General features: G+C 37.4%; 1 protein-coding gene across 1 annotated transcript in view; it reads right to left on the bottom strand.

The window, feature by feature from the left end:
* Positions 1 to 5,014: 5,014 nt before the first annotated feature.
* The window catches only part of LOC146628544 (single-strand DNA endonuclease ASTE1-like), a 99,533-nt gene continuing 89,712 nt past the window's right edge, over positions 5,015 to 14,835 (bottom strand). Inside the window, exons 3-4 of the mRNA XM_085359597.1 lie at positions 5,214 to 5,379; positions 5,015 to 5,135 (exon numbers count right to left, since the gene is read on the bottom strand). Coding sequence (XP_085215723.1) covers positions 5,015 to 5,135; positions 5,214 to 5,379 — 287 coding nt within the window. The remainder of the gene's footprint in view (positions 5,136 to 5,213; positions 5,380 to 14,835) is intronic.

The following is a 14,835-nucleotide window of genomic DNA, read 5'->3' as shown; positions in this document are numbered from 1 at the left end:
TGAAAATAAGGAGGGAATTTCAAGTCCAGAAACAAAAACTAATAGATTAATTGTTGTGTTGTGCTGCTCTCTAACAACAGAGTCTGAAACAACCTTCCTGGAAAAACCAGGAAGGTTACTTAAACCTCTGATGCCATAAACACATTAACCTACAACTTTGCTATTGTTTAAGCAGTGAGGTCAGGTATCCAGGTGACCGTGTGCTCCAAAGAACAGCTTCAACCTGTTCACCCTGATCTGTGGAAGCCTTTGAGTGTTCAGGTCTGAAAAGACAAAACTGCTTGCACCTGTTTCAGATTTTCTGTTAAATCACATGACCCAGAGTCTCACCTAATCCTCCACCCTCCTCACTGATTCATGTCTGTTTCTCTGAGGAAAGAAAAATCAGCTATTGCAGACTAAAAACATCCTGTTCATATGTGCAAATCTACATTTGCTGTACAGGAAGTCGTGGTTTGTTCCCCGGTTGCTCTACTTTGTGTGTTTTAGTGTCCTTGGGTGAAATACTGAAACCCGAGTTCCCCCCAGTGCACCTACTGGAGGATGAGTGTGTGAATTTTAGGTCAAAACACTCTGAAATATAGAACTGTATGAATGGATTAATAAACCAATCAGTTTCTTTGTAAGAATTTAATAGCAACAGGTTGACCAAAGTGCTGTACAAAGTAAAAAAGTAAAACAAACACAGAAAAAACAAAAACAAAACAATTAAAAGCTAGGGAGTAAAGACGTGTTTTCAGACGGGATTTAAAAATGTTCAGTGTTGGAGAGATCTTAATTCGAAGAGGCACACCGTTCCAAAGTTTAGGTGCAGCAATCACAAAGGCCCGGTCTCCTCTGTGTTTCAGTCTGCTTCTAGGAAATAATCAGAAGCAACTGATCAGCTAACTTAAGAGTTCTGTTTGGAGTATTTTTAGTTAACAGATCAGAGAGGCACGAGGAGCTAATCCATTTAGAGACTTAAAAACAAGCAATAAAATCTTAAAATCAGTTCTAGAACGTACTGGAAGCCAGTGTGAACGAGCCAAGACTGGGAAATTATGGTCACGTTTACGTGTGCCTGTCAAGAGTCGGGCTGCAGCATTCTGAACAAGCTGAAGACGAGAGAGCAGAGCCTGGCTGAATGAGGTGTGCAGTGATAAACTGCTTTGCATGTTTAAGTAAAGGGTTAGTTCTTTATTCTGAATATAATCATACAAAACAATAAAACCACATTAATTATTCATCCATAATGCAAACACACATGCAGCCTCATAGCCTTCTTTCATTGCGGCTGAGTGATGCTGTGGACGCATGAATACATCAGTAATAAAAAAAGAGATTATAATCAGTCGGTACAAGTATGTTTACTTGCATCACAGAACTATGGTTCATCCCTTGTGCCTTCACAGGTCTGGTTACAGTTTAAATTTTTTTCTTTAATTTGGCTTCATTAATTACTTTAATAATTACTTGTTTAACACTGTTAAACTATTCTGTATAGTGTCTTTAAGTGTCCACGAGATTTCACTAATACCCAGTGTCTGATTTTGTAAATAACACATATGCACCATACAGTGGGGCAAAAAAGTATTTAGTCAGCCACCGATTGTGCAAGTTCCCCCACTTAAAATGATGACAGAGGTCAGTAATTTGCACCAGAGGTACACGTCAACTGTGAGAGACAGAATGTGAAAAAAAAATCCATTCACATGGTAGGATTTGTAAAGAATTTATTCGTAAATTAGGGTGGAAAATAAGTATTTGGTCACCTCAAACAAGGAAAATCTCTGGCTCTCACAGACCTGTAACGTCTTCTGTAAGAAGCTTTTCTGTCCCCCACTCGTTACCTGTATGAATGGCACCTGTTTGAACTCATCATCTGTATAAAAGACACCTGTCCACAGCCTCAAACAGTCAGACTCCAAACTCCGCCATGGCCAAGACCAAAGAGCTTTCGAAGGACACCAGGAAAAGTATTGTAGACCTGCACCAGACTGGGAAGAGTGAATCTACAATAGGCAAGCAGCTTGGTGTGAAAAAATCAACTGTGGGAGCAATCATCAGAAAATGGAAGACATACAAGACCACTGATAATCTCCCTCGATCTGGGGCTCCACGCAAGATCTCATCCCGTGGGGTCAAAATGATCATGAGAACGGTGAGCAAAGATCCCAGAACCACACGGGGGGACCTGGTGAATGACCTGCAGAGAGCTGGGACCAAAGTAACAAAGGTCACCATCAGTAACACACTACAACGGCAGGGAATCAAATCCCGCAGTGCCAGACGTGTTCCGCTGCTGAAGCCAGTGCATGTCCAGGCCCGTCTGAAGTTTGCCAGAGAGCACATGGATGACACAGCAGAGGATTGGGAGAATGTCATGTGGTCAGATGAAACCAAAGTAGAACTTTTTGGTATAAACTCAACTCGTCGTGTTTGGAGGAAGGAGAATACTGAGTTGCATCTCAAGAACACCATACCTACTGTGAAGCATGGGGGTGGAAACATCATGCTATGGGGCTGTTTTTCTGCCAAGGGGACAGGACGACTGATCCGTGTTAAGGACAGAATGAATGGGGCCATGTATCGTGAGATTTTGAGCCAAAACCTCCTTCCATCAGTGAGAACTTTGAAGATGAAACGAGGCTGAGTCTGCCAACATGACAATGATCCAAAACACACCGCCCGGGCAACAAAGGAGTGGCTCCGTAAGAAGCATTTGAAAGTCCTAGAGTGGCCTAGCCAGTCTCCAGACCTCAACCCCATAGAAAATCTGTGGCGGGAGTTGAAAGTCCGTGTTGCTCGGCGACAGCCCCAAAACATCACTGCTCTCGAGAAGATCTGCATGGAGGAATGGGCCAAAATACCAGCTACTGTGTGTGCAAACCTGGTAAAGACCTATCCGGTTGTTCAGTGATGACGCGACGAATCCTACTTCCGGGTCTAAAGTAGTCTGCGTTTAATATGGCTTTTGTGTTGTTAACATGTTTAATGTTATGTATTTTCTTCTATTTGATCTCAAAAAGCTCCTAAAACAGTCAGTGATCACTGTTGACCTCCCTCGGCTTTTATTACCGCTAATCATTTATTTAAGCTCAGTTTTTAAAACCTTAGGATGTAACTACAGCCCAGCCCATGCAGCAGTATATGAATGACTAACCTCGTATTGTGGATGGATTATCTCAGTTGTTCTCCTGGCTGAAGTTTGGTCCTTTTACAGCATCCTGCCATGCGATTACATTTGTTCCTGACCACCGAGAACACTCACGGTAACTTTTATCGAGTGGAAAAAAAAGTTAGCTTGTTTATATTATGCTAACGTAGCTGTGTCGCTAGCGGTCACGCAGCACATCATTATATACCAGCTAGCCCAACTTCAGTAACCCTACAAACGTTACTGCTGTTTAGTTTTCTGTCTTCATTTATGCTGGAAGTGATAACAGAGCTGTACGTTTTAATTTGTTTCCAAAACCCCGCAGTCAGGACATGCTATATTGTATTTAGATAGAAGCTAGCGAGCTAACTCCCTGCTAACTTCTAACTCCGTTAAATGTCATAAATTCCGTTTTCATGGATGCCTGGATGTTAAACTCAATTGTTACACCTGGTAGAGCAGAACGCTGATCATTTTATTAAAGATGAAAGACTTTAGACAGTTTTTCAACTCTCAGTAATGCCACAGTGATCGTTTGATATATGGACCTGCAGCGGAGTTTAGACCCAGACACGGCTAGTGACGTCAGACTGAACAACCGGATAGTAAACGTTTGACCTCTGTTATTGCCAACAAAGGTTATGTTACAAAGTATTGAGTTGTATTTTTGTTATTGACCAAATACTTATTTTCCACCCTGATTTACGAATAAATTCTTTACAAATCCTACCATGTGGATTCATGGATTTTTTTTTCACATTCTGTCTCTCACAGTTGAAGTGTACCTCTGGTGCAAATTACTGACCTCTGTCATCATTTTAGGTGGGGGAACTTGCACAATCGGTGGCTGACTAAATACTTTTTTGCCCCACTGTATATACTTAACACATCACATATTTTTCGTTACTCTGTTTCTGCACACAGGTTCTTAAATTCTTGATGTTGCTTGGACACAATAGCCTAAGATCGTTTATCAGCAGGGGTTAAAGTGGGATTTGGTAGGTGGAGGAACCCTAAGATCAGGTGTAGCCGTGCAGCGTAGGAACAAGAATCACTTAGAAATAAGTCATATAGTAATTTGCAGGGATAGAACGAATCAACAGTCCCAACATTTAAAGATCACCAGCTGCAGCAGGAGAAACAGAGAGGACAAGTTTAAGGCAAATGTTAAAGAATTACTTTTATAAATGAAGAGTTAAAATATAACTCGTGGATCATCAGTGCTCAAATTCATGAATATGAATGAACTCTGATCATTTTTGTTTGTAACTGCTGTGTCTGACTCAGAGCTGCATCACTGAGCGACAAAAAGTTCAGGCTCATGAATATTATTTATGAACAAACATGAATATAAAATCAGATCAGATCAGTGCTGGTGGGGAAAATGAAATTCTCACAGATTTAATCACACACTCGTCCTGTTTTGAGGGCTTTGGGTTTTTGATTCGTGTTCATCTTTCTTGTTTTTATGATGACAGTGTTGTGATACTATTCTGTTCTTGGCTTTTGTGTTCAGTCATTATTAGAGACAAATTGTTGAAAAGAGCTACTTTTTACTGTCTTGAACTGTTTTACGTTTTCTTGAGTTTAGCTTATACCGAGAAAAAAAACAGATTTACCAACATATAGAAATAAAATGACCTTTGACCCTTAGTTGTACCGCTAAATCCTCTACTTCAAACACTTCATTCAATCGTGCAGAAAAAATAAAGAACAAAAAATTAAATTTAAATATAAACTATTTGACCTGTATAATTATCATCTGTTTTCAGTATGGCTTCATGTCACATCTGAAGATCTTTTAAAAAAAGAGCATACAGAGGATGCAGTAAAAATAAAGTAAAAGGGGAAAAGGACACAGGATCCCTTTCCAAAAAGTTAATGACAAACAGTCTTTAGGTTCTCATACAATTCCTTCTTTTCTCCTCTCAGTGTTTTCTGTACTTCTTCAATCGTGTCTTCATCTGCCAGCCGATGAAGGAGAGGTCCACAGTAAAGCCTGACAAAGCAAAATCTCAGTTAAAGTTGATGAAGTGTGTTAAACATCTGTGGAGCGCATCATTGGTCTGGTGTTTACCGGGCACACTGAGGTTCTGGTAGAGGGGAACACAGCAGCTGGTTCAGGTGGAGGCTCTGCCTCATGCAGCACAGCCATTGGCTGAAAGCATGAGCCACACGGGGCTGCCATTTCCTCCTGATAGCTGCATCCTTTAAAGCTTTCATCTTCCTCTCAAACTCGTCCTCTACAGACAAAATAAGACAAAGTTTCAGTGACACAGAACCAGAGACCAGCAGCAGTTTGTCTTCTTGTTCAGGCTGATGTGGAAGCATCAGTGCTGCTGCTGTCACACAAACTCTGACTACAGGATGTCTGACTACAGTCCATCTGCTGACTGCTTTCAGAGAGACTAACCTGCTGACAGCTGACTGTGAATAATAAACAGAACTAGAAAAATTTGCATTTCCTGCGAAAATGCAGTGTGGATGCTTAAAGCTGAAGCTGTATGCAAAAAGTAGCTGAAAAAGCTGAAAAGTTGCAGAAATTGTAAAAACTTTGCAGAAGCAAAAGAAGTTTGCTAAAATGGAATAACTTAGCAGAACTGCAATATCTTAGAGGAAACATAATACTTGGCAGAAATACAATAGCATAGCAGAATTTAGCAGAAATATTGTAACTTACCAGAAACATGATAACTTCTCAAAAATACAAGAATTTAGGAGAAATAGTATAAGATAACAGAAAGAATATATTTAGCCAAAAATACTTAAACATTACAGAAACACTATGATTTAGAAAAATAGTACAACAGAGCAGAAATATTGTGATTTACCAGAGACACTGTGATGAACTATGAATATTGTAATTTTAAATTGAGACTATGTTTTAGCACAAATATTATAATTTGGCAGAAATACTATAATTTAGCAGAAATACTATATTAAGCACAAATCCTATAAAAAGCAGAAATGGTATGATTAAGCACAAATACTACATTTAGTAGAAATACTTTGTTTTAGCACAAATCCCATAAAAAGCAGAAATACTGTACTATGATTTAGTAGAAAAACTATAATTAATCAGAAATACTAAATTTAGCAGAAATACTATATTAAGCACAAATACTATGAAAAGCATAAATAGTATGATTAAGCATAAATACTACATTTAGCAGAAATACTATATTAAGCACAAATCCTATAAAAGCAGAAATAGTATATTAAGCACAAATCTTATAAAATAGCAGAAATAGTATGATTTAGCACAATAGTAATAAGTTAAACAGAAAAATTGGAAAAGCAAAATGGACAGCTGAAAAAATGCTGAACATGCTGAGGGTCCCTCAAATATACTTGTTAAATGACAAAAATCTGCAAAAAAATTTATTACAGCCACACAATCACAAATATGTACACATGAGGAAACACACATGCACAGAGAGACCCACACACAAGATCCAATTCAGTCAACCAGTCTAAATATATTGAATTTAAATCTTAGAATGAGATCATCCCATTAAAAGCCTCTCTCTCTCTCTCTCTCTCTCTCTCTCTCTCTCTCTCTCTCTCTCTCTCACACACACACACACAGGGAGAGAGAAGTAAGTTTCTAGGTCAGCCTGGGAGCTGGTGAATTTGAATCCACCAATCAGAGAGGCTGTGCACTTTTCCCCACCAAAACAGGTGCATCTGTTTACACACGCAGCAGCACAGAGAGACACAGGATTTTTGCAGTCTATTTCTCATAGTGACGACTCCCCTCAAACAAATGACCGTAATTTCCTAACCGTAGGGGCTAGAAGGGTCATTCTTACACCGTTTTGTTCAGAAGAGATGGGGGAATCTTCAAGTGTTGACAATTTAATATTAAAATATGAATTTTTAGAGATATATGACATGGATGACTTGTTGACTTAGAAGCCACGAATTCCCCAATATGCAAATTTGAATGCCTGAGACCACATATGTGATTGGCTGGCTGGGAAGCCGTGCAGGCCCTGATTTGTGGATTTGAATTCCTCAGCCCTCAGATATGATTGGCTGGCTTAGAAGCCACGAAGGCCCCAATATGCAAATTTGAATGCCTCAGGACACTTATTTGATTGGCTGGGAAACTGTGCAGGCCCTGATTTGAAAATTTGAATGTCTCAGTCCTCACAGAGGATTGGCTGCCTGGGGACCTGGCAGAAATATATAGAAATACTATTATTAAGCATAAATACTACATTTAGTAGAAATACTATGTTTTAGCACAAATATTATAAAAAGAAGAAAAACTATAATTTAGCAGAAATACTATATTAAGCACAAATCCTATAAAAAGCAGAAATACTATAATTTAGAACAAATAGTATAAAAAGCAGAAATACTATAATTTAGCAGAAATACTATGTTAGGCACAAATCCTATAAAAAGCAGAAATACTATAATTTAGCAGAAATACTATGTTAGGCACAAATCCTATAAAAAGCAGAAATACTATAATTTAGCAGAAATACTATATTAGGCATAAATCCTATGAAAAGCAGAAATAGTATGATTTAGCAGAAATACTGTATTTAGCACAAGTACCGAAAAGTACCAGAAATACTATGATTTAGCAGAATAGTAATAACTTATTGAAACACAAATGCACAGAGGGACACACAAACACAGGCTCTAATCCAGTCAACCAGTCTAACTATGTTCAATTTAAATCCTACAATGACATGCTGTCAAATAAGGGCAGGGTCCTCTCTCTCCCACTAAACACACACACACACACACACACACACACACACACACACACACACACAGGGAGAGAGGACTAAGTTTCTAGGTCAGCCTGGGAGCTGCTGAATTTGAATCCACCAATCAGAGAGGCTGTTTACGTTTTCCCGCCAAAACAGGTGCATCTTTTTACACACGCAGCACAGAGACATAGACCTGCTTCTTTCAGTTTATTTCACATAGTGAGGATTCCCCTCAAACAAATGACCATAATTTCCTAACCATAGCGGCTAGAGCGGTCATTCTTACACCGTTTTGTTCAGAAGAGATGGGGGAATCTTCAAGTGTTGACAATTTATCATTAAAATATGAATTTTTAGAGATATATGACATGGATGACTTGTTGACTTAGAAGCCACGAATTCCCCAATATGCAAATTTGAATACCTGGAGCCCACATACATGATTGGCTGGCTGGGAAGCTGTGCAGGCCCTGATTTGTGGATTTGAATTCCTCAGCCCTTAGATATGATTGGCTGGCTTAGAAGCCATGAAGGCCCCAATATGCAAATTTGAATGCCTCAGGACACATATATGATTGGCTGGGAAGCCGTGCAGGCCCTGATTTGAAAATTTGAATTTCTCAGTCCTCACAGAGGATTGGCTGCCTGGGGACCTGGCAGAAATATATAGAAATACTATGATTAAGCATAAATACTACATTTAGTAGAAATACTATGTTTTAGCACAAATACTATAAAAAGCAGAAATACTATAATTTAGCAGAAATACTATATTAAGCACAAATCCTATAAAAAGCAGAAACAGGATGATTAAGCATAAACACTACATTTAGTAGAAATACTATGTTTGAGCAAAAATCCTATAAAAAGCAGAAATACTATATTAGGCACAAATCCCATAAAAAGCAGAAATAGTATGATTAAGCATAAATACTACATTTAGTAGAAATACTATGTTTTAGCACAAATAGTATAAAAAGCAGAAATATTGTAATTTAGCAGAAATACTATATTAGGCACAAATCTTATAAAATAGCAGAAATAGTATTATTTAGCACAATAGTAATAAGTTAAACAGAAAAATTGGAAAAGCAAAATGGACAGCTGAAAAAATGCTGAACATGCTGAGGGTCCCTCAAATATACTTGTTAAATGGAAAAAATCAGCAAAAAAATGCACAGGGAGAGAGAAGTAAGTTTCTAGGTCAGCCTGGGAGCTGCTGAATTTGAATCCACCAATCAGAGAGCCTGTGTACTTTTTCCCGCCAAAACATGTGCCTCTTTTTACACACGCAGCACAGAGAGGCACAGGATTATTGCAGCCTATTTCTCATAGTGAGGACTCCCCTCAAACAAATGACCATAATTTCCAAACCGTAGGGGCTAGAGCGGTCATTCTTACACCGTTTTGTTCAGAAGAGATGGGGGAATCTTCCAGTGTTTACAATTTATCATTAAAATATGAATTATTAAAGATATTTGACTTCTAATGCACCATAACTGAGTAGAGCGAAGCAAAAACTGCCTTGACTTGCCCTCAAACAACGCTTTGTGACTTGAAATCTATTTGGAGTATCGATATCATTCTTTCACCGTAAGAGACAGCAGGCTTTGGTGAACAATCATGGAAATTTTCAGGTCTCTGTGGAAATCCAACAAAAAGTTATGACGAGAGAAAAAAGTGGTTCATTTCCACAGTTTGAAATCTGAAGAAATCTGAGCGAAGGACGAATTTCCTACCCTCAAACAAGTCCAACTCATTTCAGAACGGTAATAGGTGAGAAAGAAATTCTTGAATTGTGAGCGTCAGGGGTGTCTGAAGATATTCGGGGACAAGCCTCATGTCTTAACTTTGCTTCGTTAAGGAGATATGACGATTCGAATATGCCTCTCATTACAGAAATCCAGCGGTGATTTTGAACAAGCTCTCCATTCACTTTATATGGAGAGTTTTCTGACATTGTGTTGGTCTGAGGAGATTTGCGAAAATTCTATAAATCCCACAACAATGATGGTGACATTTTCTGAAAGCCAGCAAAAATACCTACGTTTTGATGTATAATTTGTGGAAGTTGAGTGAAAATTGAGCAAGTAGCAGGAAGTTGTTCGGACATGAAGAGAAGACTGCAAAACCTTCAGTGACACACTGGAAGCCAAGAGCATAGCAACCATAACAACGCATGTATTTTGTGAAAAATCACAATTTTGCAACTCAAAACTTTAAGAGGCATAAAAGTAAAACAGTAGAAGATTTGAAAAAGCTGAATCATACCTGAATAGCCCAATAATTTGTGAACATTTTAAAATTTGAATGGTTGTTCTAGGTGAAAATATGAGGAAGTAGTTAAGTTTCAAAAACAAGCAAATTTTAGCAGAATTGCAGAAGTTTCCCATTCATTTCAATGGGACAAATTAAAGGAAAAAAGTGGAATATTTTAAAAAGTATAATAGTTAAAAATAGCAAAAGTCATAGCCGGCATTAGCAAAAATAGCTGAATAGTTTAAAGTTTGAACGGTGAAAATAGCACAAAAATTGTGGAAGTAGTTCCACGGCGAAAAGTGTACGGAAGTCCTAAGAATAATAAAGAACTAGAAAAATTTGCATTTCCTGCGAAAATGCAGTGTGGATGCTTTAAAGCTGAAGCTGTATGCAAAAAGTAGCTGAAAAAGCTGAAAAGTTGCAGAAATTGTAAAAACTTTGCAGAAGCAAAGGAACTTTGCTAAAATGGAATAACTTAGCAGAACTGCAATATCTTAGAGGAAACATAATACTTGGCAGAAATACAATAGCATAGCAGAATTTAGCAGAAATATTGTAACTTACCAGAAACATGATAACTTCTCAAAAATACAAGAATTTAGGAGAAATAGTATAAGATAACAGAAAGAATATATTTAGCCAAAAATACTTAAACATTACAGAAACACTATGATTTAGAAAAATAGTACAACAGAGCATGAAATATTGTGATTTACCAGAGACACTGTGATGAACTATGAATATTGTAATTTTAAATTAAGACTATGTTTTAGCACAAATATTATAATTTGGCAGAAATACTATAATTTCGCAGAAATACTATATTAAGCACAAATCCTATAAAAAGCAGAAATGGTATGATTAAGCATAAATTCTACATTTAGTAGAAATACTTTGTTTTAGCACAAATCCCATAAAAAGCAGAAATACTGTACTATGATTTAGTAGAAAAACTATAATTAATCAGAAATACTAAATTTAGCAGAAATACTATATTAAGCACAAATCCTATGAAAAGCAGAAATAGTGTGATTAAGCATAAATACTACATTTAGCAGAAATACTATATTAAGCACAAATCCTATAAAAGCAGAAATAGTATATTAAGCACAAATCTTATAAAATAGCAGAAATAGTATGATTTAGCACAATAGTAATAAGTTAAACAGAAAAATTGGAAAAGCAAAATGGACAGCTGAAAAAATGCTGAACATGCTGAGGGTCCCTCAAATATACTTGTTAAATGACAAAAATCTGCAAAAAAATTTATGACAGCCACACAATTACAAATATGTACACATGAGGAAACACACATGCACAGAGAGACACACACACAAGATCCAATTCAGTCAACCAGTCTAAATATATTGAATTTGAATCTTACAATGAGATCATCCCATTAAAAGGCTTTCTCTCTCTCTCTCTCTCTCTCTCTCTCTCCCTGTCACACACACACACACACACACACACACACACACACACACACACACACACACACAGGGAGAGAGAAGTAAGTTTCTAGGTCAGCCTGGGAGCTGCTGAATTTGAATCCACCAATCAGAGAGGCTGTGCACTTTTCCCCACCAAAACGGGTGCTTCTGTTTACACACGCAGCACAGAGAGAGACACTGGATTATTGCAGTCTATTTCTCATAGTGACGACTCCCCTCAAACAAATGACCATAATTTCCTAACCGTAGGGGCTAGAACGGTCATTCTTACACCGTTTTGTTCAGAAGAGATGGGGGAATCTTCAAGTGTTGACAATTTATCATTAAAATATGAATTTTTAGAGATATATGACATGGATGACTTAGAAGCCACGAATTCCCCAATATGCAAATTTGAATGGCTGAGGCCACATATATGATTGGCTGGCTGGGAAGCTGTGCAGGCCCTGATTTGTGGATTTGAATTCCTCAGCCCTCAGATATGATTGGCTGGCTTAGAAGCCATGAAGGCCCCAATATGCAAATTTGAATGCCTCAGGACACTTATATGATTGGCTGGGAAACCGTACAGGCCCTGATTTGAAAATTTGAATGTCTCAGTCCTCACAGAGGATTGGCTGCCTGGGGACCTGGCAGAAATATATAGAAATACTATGATTAAGCATAAATACTACATTTAGTAGAAATACTATGTTTTAGCACAAATACTATAAAAAGCAGAAATACTATAATTTAGCAGAAATACCATATTAAGAACAAATCATATAAAAAGCAGAAATACTATATTAAGCACAAATTCTATAAAAAGCAGAAATACTATATTAAGCACAAATCCTATTAAAAGCAGAAATACTATATTAAGCACAAATCTTATGAAATAGCAGAAACAGTATGATTTAGCACAATAGTAATAAGTTAAACAGAAAAATTGGAAAAGCAAAATGGACAGCTGAAAAAATGCTGAACATGCTGAGGGTCCCTCAAATATACTTGTTAAATGAAAAAATCAGCATAAAAATGCACAGGGAGAGAGAAGTAAGTTTCTAGGTCAGCCTGGGAGCTGCTGAATTTGAATCCACCAATCAGAGAGCCTGTGTACTTTTTCCCGCCAAAACAGGTGCATCTTTTTACACACGCAGCAGAGAGAGGCACAGGATTATTGCAGCCTATTTCTCATAGTGAGGACTCCCCTCAAACAAATGACCATAATTTCCTAACCGTAGGGGCTAGAGCGGTCATTCTTACACCATTTTGTTCAGAAGAGATGGGGGAATCTTCCAGTGTTAACAATTTATCATTAAAATGTGAATTTTTAGAGATATACGACATGGATGACTTGTTGACTTAGAAGCCACGAATTCCCCCAATATGCAAATTTGAATGCCTGAGGCCACATATATGATTGGCTGCCTGGGAAGCCGTGCAGGCCCTGATTTGTGGATTTGAATTCCTCAGCCCTCAGATATGATTGGCTGGCTTAGAAGCCATGAAGGCCCCAATATGCAAATTTGAATGCCTCAGGACACATATATGATTGGCTGGGAAACCGTGCAGGCCCTGATTTGAAAATTTGAATGTCTAAGTCCTCACAGAGGATTGGCTGCCTAGGGACCTGGCAGAAATATATAGAAATACTATGATTAAGCATAAATACTACATTTAGTAGAAATACTATGTTTTAGCACAAATACTATAAAAAGCAGAAATACTATAATTTAGCAGAAATACTATATTAAGCACAAATCCTATAAAAAGCAGAAATACTATATTAAGCACAAATTCTATGAAAAGCAGAAATACTATATTAAGCACAAATTCTATAAAAAGCAGAAATACTATATTAAGCACAAATCCTATTAAAAGCAGAAAGACTATATTAAGCACAAATCTTATGAAATAGCAGAAACAGTATGATTTAGCACAATAGTAATAAGTTAAACAGAAAAATTGGAAAAGCAAAATGGACAGCTGAAAAAATGCTGAACATGCTGAGGGTCCCTCAAATATACTTGTTAAATGAAAAAATCAGCAAAAAAATGCACAGGGAGAGAGAAGTAAGTTTCTAGGTCAGCCTGGGAGCTGCTGAATTTGAATCCACCAATCAGAGAGCCTGTGTACTTTTTCCCGCCAAAACAGGTGCATCTTTTTACACACGCAGCAGAGAGAGGCACAGGATTATTGCAGCCTATTTCTCATAGTGAGGACTCCCCTCAAACAAATGACCATAATTTCCAAACCGTAGGGGCTAGAGCGGTCATTCTTACACCGTTTTGTTCAGAAGAGATGGGGGAATCTTCCAATGTTAACAATTTATCATTAAAATATGAATTTTTAGAGATATACGACATGGATGACTTGTTGACTTAGAAGCCACGAATTCCCCCAATATGCAAATTTGAATGCCTGAGGCCACATATATGATTGGCTGCCTGGGAAGCCGTGCAGGCCCTGATTTGTGGATTTGAATTCCTCAGCCCTCAGATATGATTGGCTGGCTTAGAAGCCATGAAGGCCCCAATATGCAAATTTGAATGCCTCAGGACACATATATGATTGGCTGGGAAACCGTGCAGGCCCTGATTTGAAAATTTGAATGTCTAAGTCCTCACAGAGGATTGGCTGCCTGGGGACCTGGCAGAAATATATAGAAATACTATGATTAAGCATAAATACTACATTTAGTAGAAATACTATGTTTTAGCACAAATACTATAAAAAGCAGAAATACTATAATTTAGCAGAAATACTATATTAAGCACAAATCCTATAAAAAGCAGAAATACTATATTAGGCACAAATCCTATAAAAAGCAGAAATAGTATGATTAAGCATAAATACTACATTTAGTAGAAATACTATGTTTTAGCACAAATAGTATAAAAAGCAGAAATATTATAATTTAGCACAAATAGTATAAAAAGCAGAAATATTATAATTTAGCACAAATAGTATAAAAAGCAGAAATACTACATTTAGTAGAAATACTATGTTTTAGCACAAATAGTATAATAAAGCAGAAATACTATAATTTAGCAGAAATACTGTATTTAGCACAAGTACCGAAAAGTACCAGAAATACTATGATTTAGCAGAATAGCAATAACTTACAAAATTACAAATATGGAGGCATATTGAAAAAGAAATGCAGAGAGGGACACACAAACATAGGCTCTAATCCAGTCAATCAGTCTAACTATATTCAATTTAAATCCTACAATGACATGCTGCCAAATAAGGGTAGGGTTCTCTCTCTCCCACT

Source organism: Diplotaxodon limnothrissa, linkage group LG7 (genome assembly GCF_057381915.1).
Source record: "Diplotaxodon limnothrissa isolate DT_005_m linkage group LG7, D_limnothrissa_male_GT1.1, whole genome shotgun sequence".
Taxonomy (NCBI): domain Eukaryota; kingdom Metazoa; phylum Chordata; class Actinopteri; order Cichliformes; family Cichlidae; genus Diplotaxodon; species Diplotaxodon limnothrissa.
This window is presented reverse-complemented; position numbering and strand designations above follow the sequence as displayed.